Below are 18,278 nucleotides of genomic sequence, written 5' to 3'. Positions count from 1 at the left end.
GTTCAGCTTACCTTATTTGATAGAGGAGTCTCAATGTGCTGACATCCTACTTCAAAGCAAGCCTTGCACCTACCGAAATTATTTCTTGACGTGTGATGGAGTTCCTGTCTTGAAATATTAGCAGTCTCTCTTGGAATATTGCCTTTTAGTTTTTGCAAAGAATGCAAAGTACAATCTGCACAACAGACACAACATCACAGTCTCAAAATTCGAATGGAAGAATATAACAATTTGTAAAACATAATTTTGAGAGACAATTACATAGACACCCTTCAAAAACAATCTTATGTCTTGATAAATAGCAATACATAAAAAACCAAATGCAGCCACCAAGGTGTTTCACACGACATTAAGAAAAATAATGTAGTTGAATACGTATGTTGAGATAATGGACGGCACTGCATTCAGCGTTAAAAATTGTATAGATATTTATAAGTAAGGATCTGAATGTCCAGGTGTGCATTTTAAGCAACAAACTTAAGACAAATAATTGCAAATATAATATAAATACATTATGGACAGATACCAGGTAATATCACACTGTTGTGAGACAGTGGTGATGATGGAAGCCTGTTTGTGTAATAGAAGCTAGTTGGTTAAATTTATGACTCAATTCACAATCCTCACAGCCAACAAATAAACTAACTAACTAACTAGATGGCTTACCGAACCCGAAGGTTCATCACTGAATTAACCAAAGCCCTCCACTGGACCCTGTCCTGGGTCAACAAAATCCAATCTCCTTCAACTCCTATCTCCCATAGATCCCACCTGATATTATCCTCCCATCTACGTCTAGGTCTCCCCAGTGGTCTCTTCCCCTCAGGCTTCCCAACCAATACCCGGTGCACACCTCTTGTCCCATCCATGCGCGCTACATGCTCCGCCCATCTCATTCTTCTCGACTTAATCACCCTGACAATACTGGGGGAGGAGTACAGATTTTTAAGCTCAACATTATGCAGTTTTCTTCACGCCCCATTGTCTTCTCTCCTAGGCCCAAATATCCTCCTCAACACCCTATTCTCAAACACCTGCAATCTGTGTTCCTCCCTGAGAGTGAGAGACCATGTTTCGCACCCATACAGGACAGAGGGCAGAAATATTGTTTTGTATATTTTAATCTTCAGGTTCTTAGAAATCAGACGGGAAGACAAAATATTTTGAACTGAGAAGTAGCAAGCATTTCCAGAATTTAGTCTCCACCTAACTTCCTCATGAGTGTCATTTTGATTTGTTATTGTTGTTCCCAGATATTTGAACTTTGTAACCCTTTCAAAGGATTTATTAGCCACCCTAAGATAACTTTGCCCGCCTGTCTTCTGATGATGAGATACTAACATGTACTTAGTTTTTTCTGAATTTACTTCAAGCTCCACCTGTCTACTAGCCTCTAGTAAAACTTCTGCATTCCACTTTATTGTATTCATATCGTCCCCCAATAAATTAACATCATCAGCAAATGCCAATAGCTGATGTGTCCCATTCAATTGCAAACCCTCCTGCCTATCTTCGACTTTCCTGATGGCATATTCTAGCACAAAGTTAAAGAGCAAGGGAGACAAAGCATCTCCTTGTTTTAGACCGTTCTTGATGAAGAATTACTCAGATACATATTTACCTACTCGAATTTTGCTACAGGTTTCACTTAAGCACATTTTTATTAGACTCACTAGCTTCTTTGGTATACCAAATTCAATAAGAATATTATATAACACTTCTGTCTTCACAGAATCATAGGCTTTTTTGAAATCTATAAATAATTGATGTACGATCCCACCGAACTCCCATTTTTTCTCTAGTATCTGAAGAATGCAAAAGATCTGATCAATCGTTTATCTGTTTCATCTGAACCCACACTGATGATCCCCAATAATTTCATTCGCATATGGGGTTAATCTTGCCAAAAGAATGTTTGATAGAATTTTGTGTGAGGTTGATAGCAGCGAAATTCCTCGGTAATTACCACACTCAGTCTCGTCCCCCTTCTTATGAATAGGAATTATTATGGATTCCTTCCATTGTTGTGGCATCTCTTCCTTATCCCAAATTAACTGAATAAGCTTATGGATCCTCATATGCAACCCTTTGCCACCTGCTTTAATTAATTCTGCTGGAATCTGATCAATACCTGGAGATTTATAACTTTATAACTTTTCAACTTCCCAATGGCTAGTTCAACTTCATCTAAACTAGGTTCTGGCACCAACAGTTCAGCTGTATGTATTTTAATCTGTCTAATATCACCAGTCTCATGAACATTTAAGAGCTCGCCCATATATGGAAGACTGCTCCACATTACATGACCATATATGGGAGACATCTGCATGCATTGTTCACGCAGTTGGGGAGTGATCCATACCACTGTGTCGTCCCTAACATTCCAATGGCCAACCCGTGGTTCACACCAGATGTGGGGCAACAACGTTTAATATTGACAAGTTTAAAAACTTGGGGTCCACATAAGGGTGGGAAGGGGTGAAGTTTTCATCCCCATGGGTACGGAAATTACAGGTAAGCGATGGTCAGTGGTTATTGTGTTATTCTGTGCGTCAAATCTCCTTTTCAATGTTCATTCGGAGGTTTTACATTCCAATCCTCAAGTTAACCATCTACAACAAATGTGCATCTTATTCACCGATAGTGGGCCAAATTACGTGGTCTGGTTCGGCAATTATCAACTACCACACTAAAAGAACAAGTTACAAGTTAAGAAGAATTACACAAGACATCAAGTTGTAAAATAAAAATGGAACTTTCACCCATCCAAATGGTCATTGTAGGTTACAATGAATTTTCACAGGTAAGCAAATTATGCAACATTGTTCTACTTTAGTCTCGGTTTCTCCGGATAATGTTATATGTAGATATATTGGATTGTCTTCTTATCACTACCGCAGCTGAAACTTCCCGGGCTGAGCGAACTACACCTGCTTGGCTGCCTGGGGGCAGCTCGTTGAGGCTGCCCCTGATACAGTTGCTGTCTCCATTCTGTTGGGAGCAGCAGGCCACCCCGTACTTCACACCAGTTGTGGGGCAACGACGTGTAATATTGACAAGTTTGAAAACTTGGGTACACATAAGGGTGGGAAGGGGTCCTGGCACAACAATATATTACATAGTGTCCATATTCCTGTGATTTGTGTAATATATCTTTCCTTTGTCAGATTTATCTACAGAGACATCATTGGAGAGAGAGTGGAGAACATCCCTAATCTTGTCAGATATAAGATATTGTGATGTGGCACTAAATGGGCATATGGCTCGCACTGGAGGGGTGGGCCCCCCTACTCCTCTCCTTGACTAGTGGATGTGGGATATGGGTGTGGTCATCACAGAATGTCCCAGGATGTAGTGTTCCCTCGACAAAAGGAAGGTTCAGGAAAGGGAACATAGGAGTTCCTTAGCCTGGAAAGTTCGAAGAAGAGACTCGAGTGCTGGTGGTCTGGCGTGGGTCCACCGTGGCCCAGTGTGGAACAGGAAATTGAACAGTAGCAGACAGTGGACAGTGAGGGATCTAGCGAGATAGTGAGCTAGTGAGTGCGAGAAGCCATCGATCAGTCCAGTGTGGTGCTGAGAGCTGAGGGCTGCGTTGTGAAGAGTTTCAAGTTTGGAGACCGGAACAGCTCAACAGACAGTATTCGGGGAGTTTGTGTCACGTACTTGAAGAGTTAGTCTTAGCAACGGTTTTGTCCAATTTTCCTGTGTGTAGACTACCATAACTTGATTGTTAAGTAAATCACGGTTCACCTAGAGCCTAAGTAGTAGTCGTTGTCATCATCACAATATTTTTCTGCTTAAAGTTTCTGAATAAATGTCATCTCATGCATGTGTGCAGTGTGTAAGAGTATGTTTCAGGATCGTTCATTTCTTGACTGTTAAGACATATTTGGAACAGAAATTATATTTTGCTATTTGATTGCTTTGTTCAGTAACATACACTAGATTTTACTTGTTTATAAATATTTGAAATATGTAGTTATTACTGTACATAAGTTATTGTAAAACTGAAGAGATGGAACACAGGTCTTTTCCAGAAAAATTATGAGATTTAAACTGGCCTCTAGATACGTCAACTAAATAATCATCCAACGTACCCATCCAAACCTTAAAAGAAACTATACAGACAAACAGTGAGATTCACACATTTTTGAAAAGACCTGGGAACATGTGGGGATCAAAACAATGATCTCACTCTCACATCTTTATCATCTAGCAGCCAAGGTCAGTCTGCAGTTGCTTTTTATTTGTGGTGTTAGGGTATTTGTTTACTTGTCATCCAGATTTTCAAGGCAGTAAGCACATCTAAAATTTCAGCCAGTCTATTGCAGACTACAGGGTGCTACATCTCTGAAGACGGTCAATTTCATATTAGCTGTTTTGAGAATGTAAGATCTCACCATTTGTTGCCCTGGTCCAGCTTCACTAATCAAAAAACTCTCTTTTAAGGTCACTTTCTATTATGTAGTCCTTTGATTTATGGTTTATGTAACAACAGTCAATTGCTCAGGCTTTATAGTGTCAAGTGATATGATAATTAATAATAAATTACAAACGAAATGGAACAAACCGGTCATAGCGTGATTGAATGTTCTAACTTGGAATTTGTTTTGTTGGAGTAAGAACCTATTTGCTTAATATTGGCAAAATGAAAATTTTTTCAGAGGCAAAGAAGAAAGGGATAAAAAGTAGATAAATACAGGTGATTGTACCTCATAGAAACAATGATAAAATGGGCAACGACAGTCAGTACCAGAATGGGAGTCCATTGTTTTTACCATTAAGATATGAATACAACAGTATGGAACAATGTTTATATTCCATAGATCTTTCACAGCACAAGCCAAGGATGTGGAATACATCTTAATATTAATACCAACACTTTGTACAAATATGACTGCATAGTTGGAGCAACCATTTACTATGTATCATAAGTTTCAACTGAAATAAATTCTAGTGTGGAAGGAGTGACAAAAAATAGAATCTTACAGTGTGGGCTTAAACACTGAATTTAATGTTACATTAATTTAACTTTTAATGCCAAAAGGAGGAGTAATGGTTACTTGATCCTTGCCTAACAAGCACAATTCACTTAAATCCTTGCAGTGTTGAATATTTATCTAAAATAAATTGTTTGTGTGCATGATTTTATATATTTTAGGTAAGCACACTTCTGGTAACAGTAGTTTTGTATTTGACATATGAATGTCATCTGTGGGCCTTATGTTTATAACATCTCCATATATTCTCATCGCCCTGATGATGGAGGCAACAAGGACCTCGGAAACGTTGGTAAACTTCTGCCAGACTATGCTGTGCTACAACCCATAATGATACCTTAACCATATTTTCAAAACGTAAGACAGTGATGCATGTACCAATTTGTTTGCAAGGAGAAGTATATGAAACTTATTAAATAGTTATTAAAATTATATATGGGGGGGGGGGGGCAGAAATCTGTTGTTATGTTTTTGAACGTTGAGTACTTTTCCCCCCGCAATTTTATGGATTTACCAGTGCCCTAGAAATCTTGGAGGTAGAAACCGATTAATATTTTTGCGAATTTTGAGTGTGCTTAACAAATTTTTGAGGAGCCATTTTCGTTACTTTGTGAAAATCTTACGCATAATAAAATGAAGGATTTGAATATCCCTAGTAAAATTATTGTCTCAGGAAAGCAGAGTTTTTAAAATCTGCACCCACCCGATGTCATTCAGTTCAGAAATCCAATCTGCAGTGACTACATTGATATCATAGCCTTACGTTAAATAGCACAGGCGATTAACGAGCTGGTATACTGACCAGTGTCCTGAGTACACAAACCAGAGTTCATTTACGTGGGGTGTAAATTACATCTCGTGGGATGTGTGTTTATCACAAATTTGTCGTCTTCAAGAACAGATGGCTGTAGTACAAAGCAAAACCATACCTATGCAAGATTTCTCTTCGGGCGGAGTTTCGTCGACTTTCTTTTCAGTGCACAAGACAAATGCCGGAAGACAACCGACCTTCTCGTTCCTTTAAATTTAGACTTTGTGATGGTCATTATTCACACCCTCATCAGCAATAGAAGAAAGGGAGGGAGAAATAAGTAAATATGAACGAACAAGACTTGTAGGAGCTGTGACGGACAGCTAATGCAGTAGTTTCTTTTATGATGCTGTGCCAACTGTTGGTGTTATTGTCGTGTTATTATTAATGATGGAAATGAGATGTATATGTACACAATCCATTCGTCCCCTCGTTTCCTCTGTAAACTCTGGTGGTTGCTATGAGGCCATTAATACATAATGCACAGCGCAGATAATCATTTACGGTTTAAACCCTTCAAATCGAAACTCGTCTAAATAATATTTACAGATTAAGACCGTATTCAAACTTCACAATCAAAAAATTAGCTGGTAAATGTCGTTTAAGGAAATAATCCTTGTTTATACCGAGAATCATGCAAATCCCATAAATAAAGAAATAGTTATTGATTATTAAAGCATTCAATATAGGATATTTTTCGTAGAATGAAACAATAAAGATATGTCCACCGCATTAAACATTTAAACTTGTTTTGAGTCTCACAGCGATAACTAATGGACCGCTGGAGCTAAGAATATTTAATTTGGTTTCAAGGGAAATTATGAGAATAACAGCAAATTACGTATGATCATTGTTCACAAGTTAACGATTATAAACATGGCACCGGTGCGAACGTGTAAAATTATGTGCGAGAAATTTCTTGAATTCAGAACTTAAAAATTTCCTATTCTCAGATAGAGGGAGGGGAGGGGGGATATTTTGTGTTGACGCTGATAATTGTGGTGATAATAAACTATGAACCCTAATAACTGAAAAAATTCGACTCACAAACTCGACACATTAACTTGTATTCTAATTTGCTTTTTTATTGCTGGATTACATAAATCTATATTTACCTTATTATAAACTGAACACATGATATAGAGGACAGAAGTCTAGCCTACAGTAGAGACGTAGAATTTATGAGACCGCCCGAAACAATTCTTTCACTTTAAAAGTGCAAAAAATTCAAAATTGTCAGAGAATGCATGAGGTGAATTCGAAATTGGATATCTCATTTCCATTTGCTGAAAATGTTCTGATCGTCGAGAAAAGGTGAAACATTTCGTGCACTCTCATACGCCACTGCCTTTGCCTTTACCTAGCCTCAACCCTTGGACGTTCGTCCTCCGGTGCGTCCTACAACCTGCCTGTGTTCTTACAAGTTTTGCTTCTTCTATCTGCAGACTTGGCTTTATGTGGAGGGCAATGGAGAGAGTCCAGGAAGACGAGTATTTTGTCCACGCCCGCCAGGCGGACGCGGAACACAAGAAGAAATATCCCGGTAAGTAATTAATTCTCTTTTAATGTCAACAAGCAGCAGAAGGATTTCAAAAAAATGTACCCGAGAATTTTGAGAAACATCACCGATTTTGATTTATTTGGGATTGATGCTAGCGATTTAAGTAAGAGAAATTTTGACGAGTATTTATTTTCTACAAAACCTTTTCATCTGCTTACGAGTCATGGCACCAGAACCCAGATATCGAGAAGTTATAATATTAAAATGGGAGGAACTTAAACATTTAATTTTGAAATCAGATATGATCAAAAGGAATTTTACTTTTACTGTCCTTCTGTAATACATGATTTATGAATGTCGCTGATTTTCCTTCTCTGATGTCAAATCACGCGATCAGAAACAACCGTTTACGGAATGCTGTGACCTGAATGTCATTCTTTCTGTTTTCAGATTACGTCTACATCCCTCAGGAGGCCCGCATGCAGGAGCTTCTTCGGCAGCAGGCCCTTGGTAAAGTCCGAGATAGGCAGGAAGGTTTGCAATTGAATGGGGCACATCAGCTATTGGCATATGCTGATGATGTTAATTTATTGGGGGATGATATGAATACAATAAAGAGGAACGCAGAAGTTTTACTAGAGGCTAGTAGACAGGTGGGGCTAGAAGTAAATTCAGAAAAAAACTAAGTACATGTTAGTATCTCGTCATCAGAAGACAGGCGGGCAGAATCGTCTTAGGCTGGCTAATAAATCCTTTTGAAAGTGTTGCAAAGTTCAAATATTTGGGAACAACAATAACAAATCCAAATGATACTCTTGAGGAAGTTAGGAAGAGACCAAATTCCGGAAATGCCTGCTACTTCTCAGTTCAAAATATTTTGTCTTCCGACCTCATTTCTAAGAACCTGAAAATTAAAATACACAAAATAATTTTGCCTGTTGTTTTGTATGGGTGCGAAACATGGCCTCTCACTCTGAGGGAGGAATAGGGTGTTGAGGAGGATATTTGGGCCTAGGACAGAAGACGATGGTGTCTGGAGAAAACTACATAATGACGAGTTTAAAAATGTGTACTCCTCCCCCAGTATTGTCAGGGTGATTAAGTCGAGAAGAATGAGATGGGCTGGGCACGTAGCGCGCATGGATGGGACAAGAGGTGTGCACCGGGTACTGGTTGGGAAACCTGAAGGGAAGAGATCGCTGGGGAGACCTAGACGTAGATGGGAGGATAACCTCAGGCGGGATCTATGGGAGATAGGAGTTGAAGGAAACTGGATTTTGTTGGCCCAGGACAGGGTCCGGTGGAGGGCTTTGGTTAATTCGGTGATGAACCTTCGGATTCGGTAAGCCATCTAGTTAGTTAGTTAAAACTATAAACTTAGCCATTCATTGTAACGTACATGATGGCGTATACACGGACAAAAAATTAAGAGTGTAATTAAACCTCTGACGTCTTCCTCGTGGTTTGTTTCGTCTCGGGACGCCAATATAAGATCGGTTGGAAATCAGCAAGTTTAAAAAATCGTCAAAAAATCATCCTCCTCCGATTCCCACATATGAACAACTGAGTTTGAGATAATTAAAATGTCACAGCTGTTAACAAGGCGATCAGGTTTAATGAATTTACATTAAGGTATTCCAGAAAAATTTAAGCTTTAATGAAATATTTGCCTTGCATCAAAATCTCGTTCTTTAAACAGGTGACTTAATCGTGAGTTCATCACATTACCAACAAATTTCTTTTCAAGGGTTTGTAACCGTCCACTGCTCGTGGCCTCGTAACAGCTGCCTTATCAGGGTGTAGGATTTTTAGGGGCTAGCTAGTCGGGATGTAGCTCTTGTCTCAGGTCGTGTTAACGGCCTGATCACACCAGCCAATAATGATTCGGATTGAAGTTGGAAGGCACTACTATTTATTTGTATACAATTTACCGCTTCCTGCGTGTTTCTAGCACCTTCGCTAACGCGACTTAAAACAAGAGTGAGTCTACCCAATTCTCCTCGGCGCCAGGTGCTTGGTGCGAAACACGCCCCGCTCTCATGACAGAGAGAGACCTCTCACGGACCGCACAACACGATCCTTCACACTTCCTCCTAAAAGCACTTCTCTCTCTGTCGTAGGCGGAGTCGAGATCGGATGTTAACCAGATGGCATAAACCCGACTTCTAGCTCTTAGGGCTGAAGTCCCTCCTTGTTCTCTGCAAGTGGTGCTAAAATCTTACAGAAGGGTTTTGACATACTGGAAACACACAGAAACAAATAACAAAACAAAACTAATTCCAGATGAGCGGTTACAGGTTGCCGCAAGCCGTGGTTACAATCGACCGATGGCAAGCAAACGGGATCTGCTTCCAGAAGAACATTTCTTTAAAACTGTGACGCAAAATGTTGCTGCAGGTTAAAACTGTCATAACAAAAAGGTTCTTGCACCGTATTATATTTTTTACTACCACTCAAACAACGTACACCATAAATTGTTTGCGGGGGCGGGGGGGGGGGGGTGACTGCAATACGACCGACCCTCTGAACCAGCAATTCTTCAAGGACGCCCTTCGATCGAGTCTCAGAGTGAGCTCGTACTTTCAGCAAAACTGCGATGTCGTCTCGTGTTCTGCTCGTAACACGTGAATAATGCGATGCTGATGTGTCCGTTTACCTGTTGCGATGTCAGACATTTGTCAGGACAGACAGACGGCGTGTAAAAGGCGTTCTCTCGAGAGTAACACACAGACTTGTTCACTAACCACGACCTCTCGACATGAACAACAACGCGCCTGCGTGTATAGGCAGCCGTGACGTGCAATGGCGTGGGAGAGGCAACAGACAAGGAACCGCAAACCCAAGGCCCTTCCTTCAGACGTAATTTCCCAGGGGCAGGAGTTCGTAGCTCACCATCGCATTTCCTACTTCGCTAATTTTGTTTATCGCTTCCAACAAGTTTCTTTTCCTCCAATCTCGAGCTATTTGAGTTACGAAAGATACGAACGTTTCGGTGGAACATGCTGCCTCCATCTTGAAACCCTGAAGATGGAGGCAGTATATTCCGCCGATATGTTATCTGCCTCCAAGTCCAAGCTACGTTACAATCCACAACAACAGCACGAAGTCTTCACCGCCGTCAGAACCTCAAATGCCACCAATAAATCTGATTTCTTTATTCATTGTTCACATGTAATTGTACACTTTATTTTCGTAAATCGTGATTTTCCGGGGGGTGGCCCATGCAAGAGGAACCCCAAAACGCACATTTTAACGGAGCCTCGTATTCGAAATTGCATTCGAAGAGCTCCGTCGCTTCCGGGTCCAATCTTCTGGGACTTTAATACAGTAACACAGTTTCCCAGGCTTTTTATATTCCAATACATTTTAATTATTCCCCGCAAGGAGTTTCCTCCCTTGTGGGTTCCTAACAAACACGTTTTAATTTATTTCTATTCGACGCGTGCTATATGCCCCGCCCATCCCTCCATTCCATAAGGCGACAAGCAAAAATGTTTAATCTCCTCCGCCATTGCGTCTCTCCTAGATCATGATATTCGCCTCCACTTTGATCCCTGTTACTTCATTCGCATCAACTGAGTGAGATTTCGGGTTCTCACGGCGAGAAGTGTGAAGATGGCTGTCGTCTGTCTGGCCGTACTTTGCCACCATCAGCGCACTGAAGATGGAGGCAGCAAGTACCACAGAAGAGTCTTTAAACTGATACCAAATTAACCCGGCGCATCGATCCACAAGATAACCATTTGACCCCCAAAAAAGGCGGGATCACTTTGGCTGTTGGTCAAACAAGACTGATTTTTTTTAGGGGAAGGGGGGAACTGGAGTTGAAAGAAGTTTCAATGCGGGGAAGTGTAGGACTTTCTTTACACAGAGTTGGAGGGAGGGAAGGCCACTGACTGGAGTCTGTTATTTCTCCAAAAATATGAAGGCTATTATGTTTCAGAAATAAATGCTTTTCTAGAAAGTGGGAACCTAGAAACGTATTATTGAATTGACGTACGAGAATCCTCCTTGAGAAGCTGGTGGTGGCTCAGCTGGCTTAGAAATTCTCCCATCGGAAAACTTGTCCCAAGATATCTGCGAGCTTCGTTGACGGCTAGAAATTCACAAGCCGAAGTGTCATTTAGGCGTGTGTGCGGGTGGGATGGGAGATAAAGTGGCAACGCTATGACGTCATGCTCACCCCTTCCCCTGCTAAGCCGCTATTCCTCAGACCATTTCGCGGTGAGTGACGACCCATCCTAAAAGCATTCGTTCCACAACCACTGAACGAACAACAGACGACAGGCTTTCATGTGTTCTAATGGGTACAGCTTTAAGATTACCTCACAGTGGCACAGCGATTTAATCTAGAATATCAGTGAGTTGGACTCACTACACGCTACTCTTAACTGCTTGATGTTTTCAGTCTGTGTGTGTAGTAGTGTGAAACTATGCGCGTCACACTTCCCACCAATAGCAGCCCTCTAGTCCACCTGATAGTAAACATTCCTCCTGCCCCCGCCAGAAACGACTTACCACCGCAGGGCTTTTCTCTGGTTTATGGACGCAGCAGAAGCAGGAAGGGCAGTCTGTAGTGTTCGTTTAATAGTGCATTTGCTTTCGGTTCTGGTAAAGCGTCTTAGTTCTGTGCTATAGTTTCCTGGAGCAAAACAACAAAGTAAGCCTCTGGTGTGCAGACTTTTAAGTATACATTTCATTTAAAATAAAAATAACAAAACGTAATGCATGAGACTTCTTGGTTTGTCTGTGTGTGCGCGCGCGCATGTTTATCGAGAAGGGTCAATGCTCCCTGCTGAATGGCACCCCAGAAAATGTTTTAGATAAAACAGGCGACATGTTACTTACTCTGTCGCATGCATTCAAGTATAGTGAGGTTTTATTTGTATTTATCTGTGGTTTATCTGAGGATACTGCCAACTAGTTGGAATATACAGCACGAAATGTTAATGTTCTCTTCTAGCTCGAGAGCTGGAGTCTGTTACATCATACTCAGTATACTTAGAGGTACTACCCTTTGAGGATGTGGGTGCAATGGTGACAAGAGACCTGTTTAACATTATTGAAAATAAAATAGGCTGTTTTGCATCTCATTGACATTTTATGAAAGTTAATAATCTATTTTTAACTTTAAACTTACTGCCAAAACATATTTAAGAAGCTACAAGCAAAGCTGTGTTCTTTAAACTAAAGAATTCAGATGTAATGAGATGCATGGCCTCTTAACTTTTAATTCTAAATTTTTCTGCTTTTCTATTTGGTTTGTTATTTTATGATTCTGTAGCTACAGCTTAGTGCCTCATCATGCATCAGATGATTTATGATAAATCACAAGGGATATAAAATTGACATGTCCTGTTTTGACATACCTCTTCTGCATTTGCCTGGGAAACTGAGAAAATCCATAAAAATGTCATTTAAATTCACTGTATATCTTTACAGTTATCTTAACATGTCTTCTCTGGAAAGCAGAAGAAGGAAGAAGATAGTGGCCAAAAGATTATTGAATCCGAGTGATCCATTTGAAGGCCCAGAAGGATCCCTTGTTTGGGGAAAATTGAGGAATTTCCCTTGGTGGCCAGGTATGTGTACATACATACATACATACGAGTCTGTTCCGTGATCCAATATGAAGGAAAAATGTTGTCCGTTTGAGATTTCCTTGGCCACTGAATGACTGACCGGGTGAGCGGTTGATGAGGAAATGTACAATTGCTGTAGTACGTGATTGTGAATGGTATGGCGAGGAAGAACTCAGACTAATGAAGGAACCTAGTGCAACCGTCCTTCCACACTCTCACTTTGATGTTTGTTTTGTTTACATCACTGGTCAAACCCAGTGACGTGCCAGGCGCTCGTGCGGTTGCAGCTTCGACTCTTTTTAGTAATTGCGGAAGGGAATTTTGGGTAATTTGGTAGTGGGCGGGGATTTAGGTCAGTGAGCATGGAACTCCAATTTCCAGGGAATATACGGGGGAAGGCAAGGGTAGGGTTGATGTTTTATGTGAGGAGCAATCTCGAGTAACAAACGACGCTACCGGTGTGCCTGGAGACATTCACTTTATTGTCCTTTGAGACTTTTGAAGACCAAATTGACTGTAAAGCTCTGTTTACTCCAGTTAGAATTTTACATTTCTTCACATTGGAGTTTTGTCATAATATTATATTTTCTCAGTACCTACTGTTAGGATATCAATTTACCATCCCAGTTCAGTAAATACAAACTGTTACATTGCCATCATTAGACTAAATGAGCTGGTCCTATTAGTTCACCAACTATTCCAGCTCAAACATTAAGTGTGAACTGATGCCCCATTTATGTGAAATGGTATCGTTACAACACGATCTGTATATGTATCATATGTAATTAAGAATTAAAATGTCTACTGCATGTTCTATAATTATAAGGCCTTTCCTAAACAGGTGTAAGAAATGTAACTTAACAAGAAAATACAATGTAGTTTGCATTATATTTTAAATTTCATGACTCCGTATGACTTTACTTGCTGTGGTGTTCACATTCACTGTATACACATTACTAACCAGTTAATATATTTATTATTCTTCATATTTTGCCATTTTGTGTGTTGAGCTCTGCAAGCAATATTTGCATTACAATTTTTCTCCATGCTGGACATAGAAAACCAATTTTAACTTTTATTTTAAAGAGTATTTTATAGGTGAATTTCAGTGATATGTAAGGTTATTGCTTGGAGAATAATATAAAAAATATGTTAATATATTGTTCACTACAAATTAAAGAATAATACGAAAAATGTTAGTGAACTTAATGCTTACACTTAGTGTTACATTGTTTGTGTTTCTTGTGACAGGTATAATAGTTGATGAACATGCTTGTGGCTTATCTTGTATCCCATCTGGCCAATTCTGCATCTTTTGGTTTGCAGACCGTCGTGTGTCTGGGGTGAGTAATTACTGGAGTCAATTTTCAAGATTCACAAATGTAAAATACTCTGCCAAATGTAAATCTTGGCTCCCAGCATTGACTATCCTGACAGGTTTTTCATGACTTTCCTTAGTTACTTCAGGAAAAAGCCTTTATATTACATTAAAGTGCACCACAACCACCTCCTTCTTCATATTTTCCAATTACCATACATAACGTGCTCTTCTTAATTAAAGCTAAACTATTTGAACATTTAAGATGATGTTCTTAAATAATCTGTTACATAACCAATATTTTGGATTCAAGGTTCTATGGTGATGAGTATGAAAATGACTGTCTTCTGAGTTTTAGTTCTGTGTACCGAATAATTCTCAATATTCAAGAGGATTGTTAGACTCTTGTACATCAACATTTAAACTGGGTTTATTACTACTGGATAACAGTGTCAATCAGCCCCTGCCATTTTCCATGTACCATGCTGAATGTCACTGTCATCATTTGCATTATCATCATCATCATCATCAAAGCTGTAACTTTGTTCACTACCAGAAAAAAATTCACAACCATGTCACTATAAAAATCACTATCATCACTCTCTGAATTAACACTAATTTCATATTCTTTCTGTACTTTATCACATATTTCTTCACCATCTTCATTGTCTTGATTCTGACAAGGGCTGAAACTTGGGACAAAAGAAAAAACACCTCCTTGCAATACTCAGAACTAAGGAAAAGGACTAATGAACATGGCACGTGTTTACATAGCTGTAAATTGTTGCATCTTCTGCTACCAATCAGAAGCTAAGGCGCAATATCTAGAAGCATTATACCCACTTGTAAAAGGTACGAGGCGCGTCCACAAAGTAAGTTTCCCACTCGTCCCACAGCTAGCAAACCTTATATTGCGCGAAGCGACTGTGCGTACGTGATATAGCAATGACGTAGCATGGCGCATGCACTAATGGCACCTCCCGCGTTCTCACAGTAGCATCGTTGCAGCTGTTGAAGATGGAGGTTCTTATTCCAGCTCCCGCCGACTGTGAAGTGCTGTCAGTGATAACGCTAGGCCGCACACGGCTCAACGGACAGCAAGTCTCCTGCAGGAGTTCAGCTGGGAGGTGTTTAATCATCCACCCTACAGCCCGGACCTCGCTCCCAGTGATTTCCATCTTTTCCTACACCTCAAGAAATTCCTGTCCGGTCAGCGTCAGCGTTTTGAGAATGACAGAGAGGCGGAGATGGTTGTCACACAGTGGTTCCAATCCCAGGCGGCAGACTTTACGACACAGGTATTCAAAAGTTGGTCCCACGGTATGACAAATGTCTCAATTCCGGTGGCGAATATGTTGAAAAATAGCTGGACACTTGCTGCATCTGTTGCAATAAATATTTCCATGAAATTGTGTTTTGTTTCTGTAAACAGCCCCAGGGAAACTTACTTTGTGGACGAGCCTCGTATTATATAACATGTGGAGATGTCATATAGCCAAGAAGAATGTTCAATTCTTGAATGTAAAAATCATCATGAAATACAGTCAAGATTTAGAATTAATTTTAAAGTAATTAAGAACAGCAATACATAAACTTATGCTTAAGTTTAATGGTTGTTTACAGGTACAAAATAAATGGATGAAAGACTTCAAGAAGCACTATGAGCAATGTTTCGACCCCACCGTAAAACAGGCATTATATGTGTCTGGAGTAGAAGAAGCTGTGAAAGTGAGTGAAATCAATTTGATCAGTTTATGATGCAGTGTTCTTATATTTTTAGTTGGGTTATTTACAGAAAATTCTCTTTGCCATAAGAAGTAATAAACCAGATTTTAACCATTACAAACATTCTCCAGTTGGAGGTGGAAATAAAAATTCCAGTAGAAAATTCATTATTAGATTGTAACAACATCTTAGTGAACTCTTTTTGTGCTACAAAGTAGTAGAAGCAAAATAACTGAAATAAATAATTTTCAAAAATAAAAATAAAATGTTTCTTATTGTTACATGTACAGAAATTTTATATGAGTTCATGTTTTCGTGTTGAATTTATGTAGCTTTGTGCAAAACGTCTGGGTCATAACGCTGAGTCATGGACGAAAAAGGAAGCGTTGTGTTGGGCACAAGCTGGATTTCAACGCAGTGCTAACAGAAAAGTGGAAGGTAATTGTTAATGCAGTGATGATCCCAAGAATATATGAAAAAACACAGCTTGTTTACTTCTTAGACTGTAGTGTGTTACATTGAATTCTTAATTTTTCTCCCCGCATTTTTCACACAGTCTGTTCACTGTCTGCCAGAGTGTGAAAAGTGATGGACAAAGAAACCAAAAACTCACTCTTTAGGCTTTAAGCAGCATTAAACTAACCAAATAAGATAATTAACTCATCTCACATAGAAGTCATAAAATTAGTTGCTTGTTAACTTGTCCTGGTCTTCATCCTCCAAAAGTCTCTTTACAGGTTGCCCGTGGTTTCTCAATCCATGCGGTTTGTAATTTTTTGATGATTTTGGAAGTCTGTTCTTGTATTCTGTCAACATTTATCCAGAAGCTTTGATATTTTAAAATTTTCACTAATATAAGTTCTGGTTTCAGTTTCTTTAGTATGTCTTCACTTATTTCATAGTCTAAGTGCATTACACTGTTTTCATGAATTAGATTTTAGCAGCTACAATTCCGGTTCTGTCTTCTGCTTTCATTGTCCAGTTTTTACTTTCATGTAAAGTGTTAGCAAAGCTATTCATTTTTATTATCTCATGATCCTGCAGTTTTGTTGTTTTAAAATTGTGTTGAGAAGGCTTGTAACTTTTAAAAATATATAAATTTAACTTCTAAATGTTTTTCTCCTTCAAATGACACTGAAGTATCAGCGCATGCAGTATTTTATGTTGGATAATTTTGTCTTTCAGTATGCCAAATAATGGTAGTGGCAATTAAAATTACTGAAAACAAAAAATGATTTTTTTAAAATCATTCTGTTTCAGAAGTTACACCAATATTTGTGCCTGATGGAGTGCAAGATGACCTTTTGTTAATCAAACGTTGCAGAAAAAGTAATGAAAAGAATAATAAGTTATTAGAAAACTGTGGATCTTCATCAGAAGCCAGTTCTTCACAACCAAGTTTCCAGTATGGTAATGATCGTTTCTTATCCGTTGCTGTAGAAGAGTTTAGAATCTATATAAAAGGCATAGTGTAAGGTCCCTCATTTGTGCAAGAACCTTTACGACACTGAGCAGCAAAAGTGCTGCTCGGTACATGTTACAGCTTCTTGCAGAAATTGAAATGTCTCCACAGGATTGTAGTTAATGTTTCTATTACAAATGCTTTACACTCTTGAATAAATCTTAACTTATGCATGCTGTTTAAATCTTGATTGCTATATTCTTGGTTTTTGTGCCACATAGTCTGGTCATCAACTTGATGGAGGTGGCAAGCACCTCTAAATCATCAGTAAACTTCTATTAGACTAAGCAGCACAACCCAACAGACAGCCATCTTTACACTCACTGCTATGACATCAAATCTTACGGCTCAGCTCTTTTCCAGACATAAGGATAAATTATGTAATACAATGCCCATGATAATGCATATCATGCTAAAACATAATGTATAATTGGATTTAAATTAATTGCTCTGATAGTGTATGGACAGAATAAACATATATGGTGTTATAAAGGGTAAAAAATTAGTAACACCTCGAGCAGAGACCTTGATAAGCTAATAGTTGTTGAGCTACTAACATTTCCGGCCATTTATGGAATTTGAATATTCGTTAAGATGCTTACGGCAAACCACTTGTTACTATCCTGACCCATGAATACCTTCAGAATCTATTTTTAATCTTAATCACATGTTTAAAAAACATTTAATTTTATACTGGAGTCACTAAGCAATGACCAGCACTTCAAACATTTATGTAACTATCAAGGCCTTGAATCCTATAGCACTATTCTTCCTGAGAGAAATAGCACTAAAGCTGTCTTGCTACATGCCATGGAGGCTCTTTGGGGGAGAGAATCTAGCAAGTACTCAGTCTTGACTTTGGCACTAGATGGGTGCGAG

The 18,278-nt window shown here is 39.2% G+C and overlaps 1 protein-coding gene across 5 annotated transcripts in view; it reads left to right on the top strand.

The window, feature by feature from the left end:
- Nucleotides 1–11,770: 11,770 nt before the first annotated feature.
- Nucleotides 11,771–18,278, top strand: part of LOC110828018 (DNA (cytosine-5)-methyltransferase 3A) — a 19,989-nt gene continuing 13,481 nt past the window's right edge. For 2 of the 5 annotated variants that reach the window (XM_087344441.1, XM_087344440.1), the window contains exons 1-6: nt 11,771–11,972; nt 12,755–12,894; nt 14,146–14,237; nt 15,836–15,940; nt 16,270–16,375; nt 17,198–17,347. In XM_087344441.1, the coding sequence (XP_087200567.1) occupies nt 12,765–12,894; nt 14,146–14,237; nt 15,836–15,940; nt 16,270–16,375; nt 17,198–17,347 (583 nt within the window). In that variant the 5' untranslated portion in view covers nt 11,771–11,972; nt 12,755–12,764. Of the gene's footprint in view, nt 11,984–12,135; nt 12,320–12,754; nt 12,895–14,145; nt 14,238–15,835; nt 15,941–16,269; nt 16,376–17,197; nt 17,348–18,278 lie in introns of those variants that run through there. The other 3 variants (XM_022060287.2, XM_022060285.2, XM_022060286.2) reach the window with 3 other exon arrangements.

This window comes from Zootermopsis nevadensis, unplaced genomic scaffold, assembly GCF_977971745.1.
Source record: "Zootermopsis nevadensis isolate Lab colony 2312 unplaced genomic scaffold, Znev_1.0 Znev_ptg000007l, whole genome shotgun sequence".
In the NCBI taxonomy this organism is placed as follows: Eukaryota; Metazoa; Arthropoda; class Insecta; order Blattodea; family Termopsidae; genus Zootermopsis; species Zootermopsis nevadensis.
The sequence above is the reverse complement of the archived record's forward strand: the minus strand, read 5'-3'. Positions and strand labels throughout refer to the sequence as shown.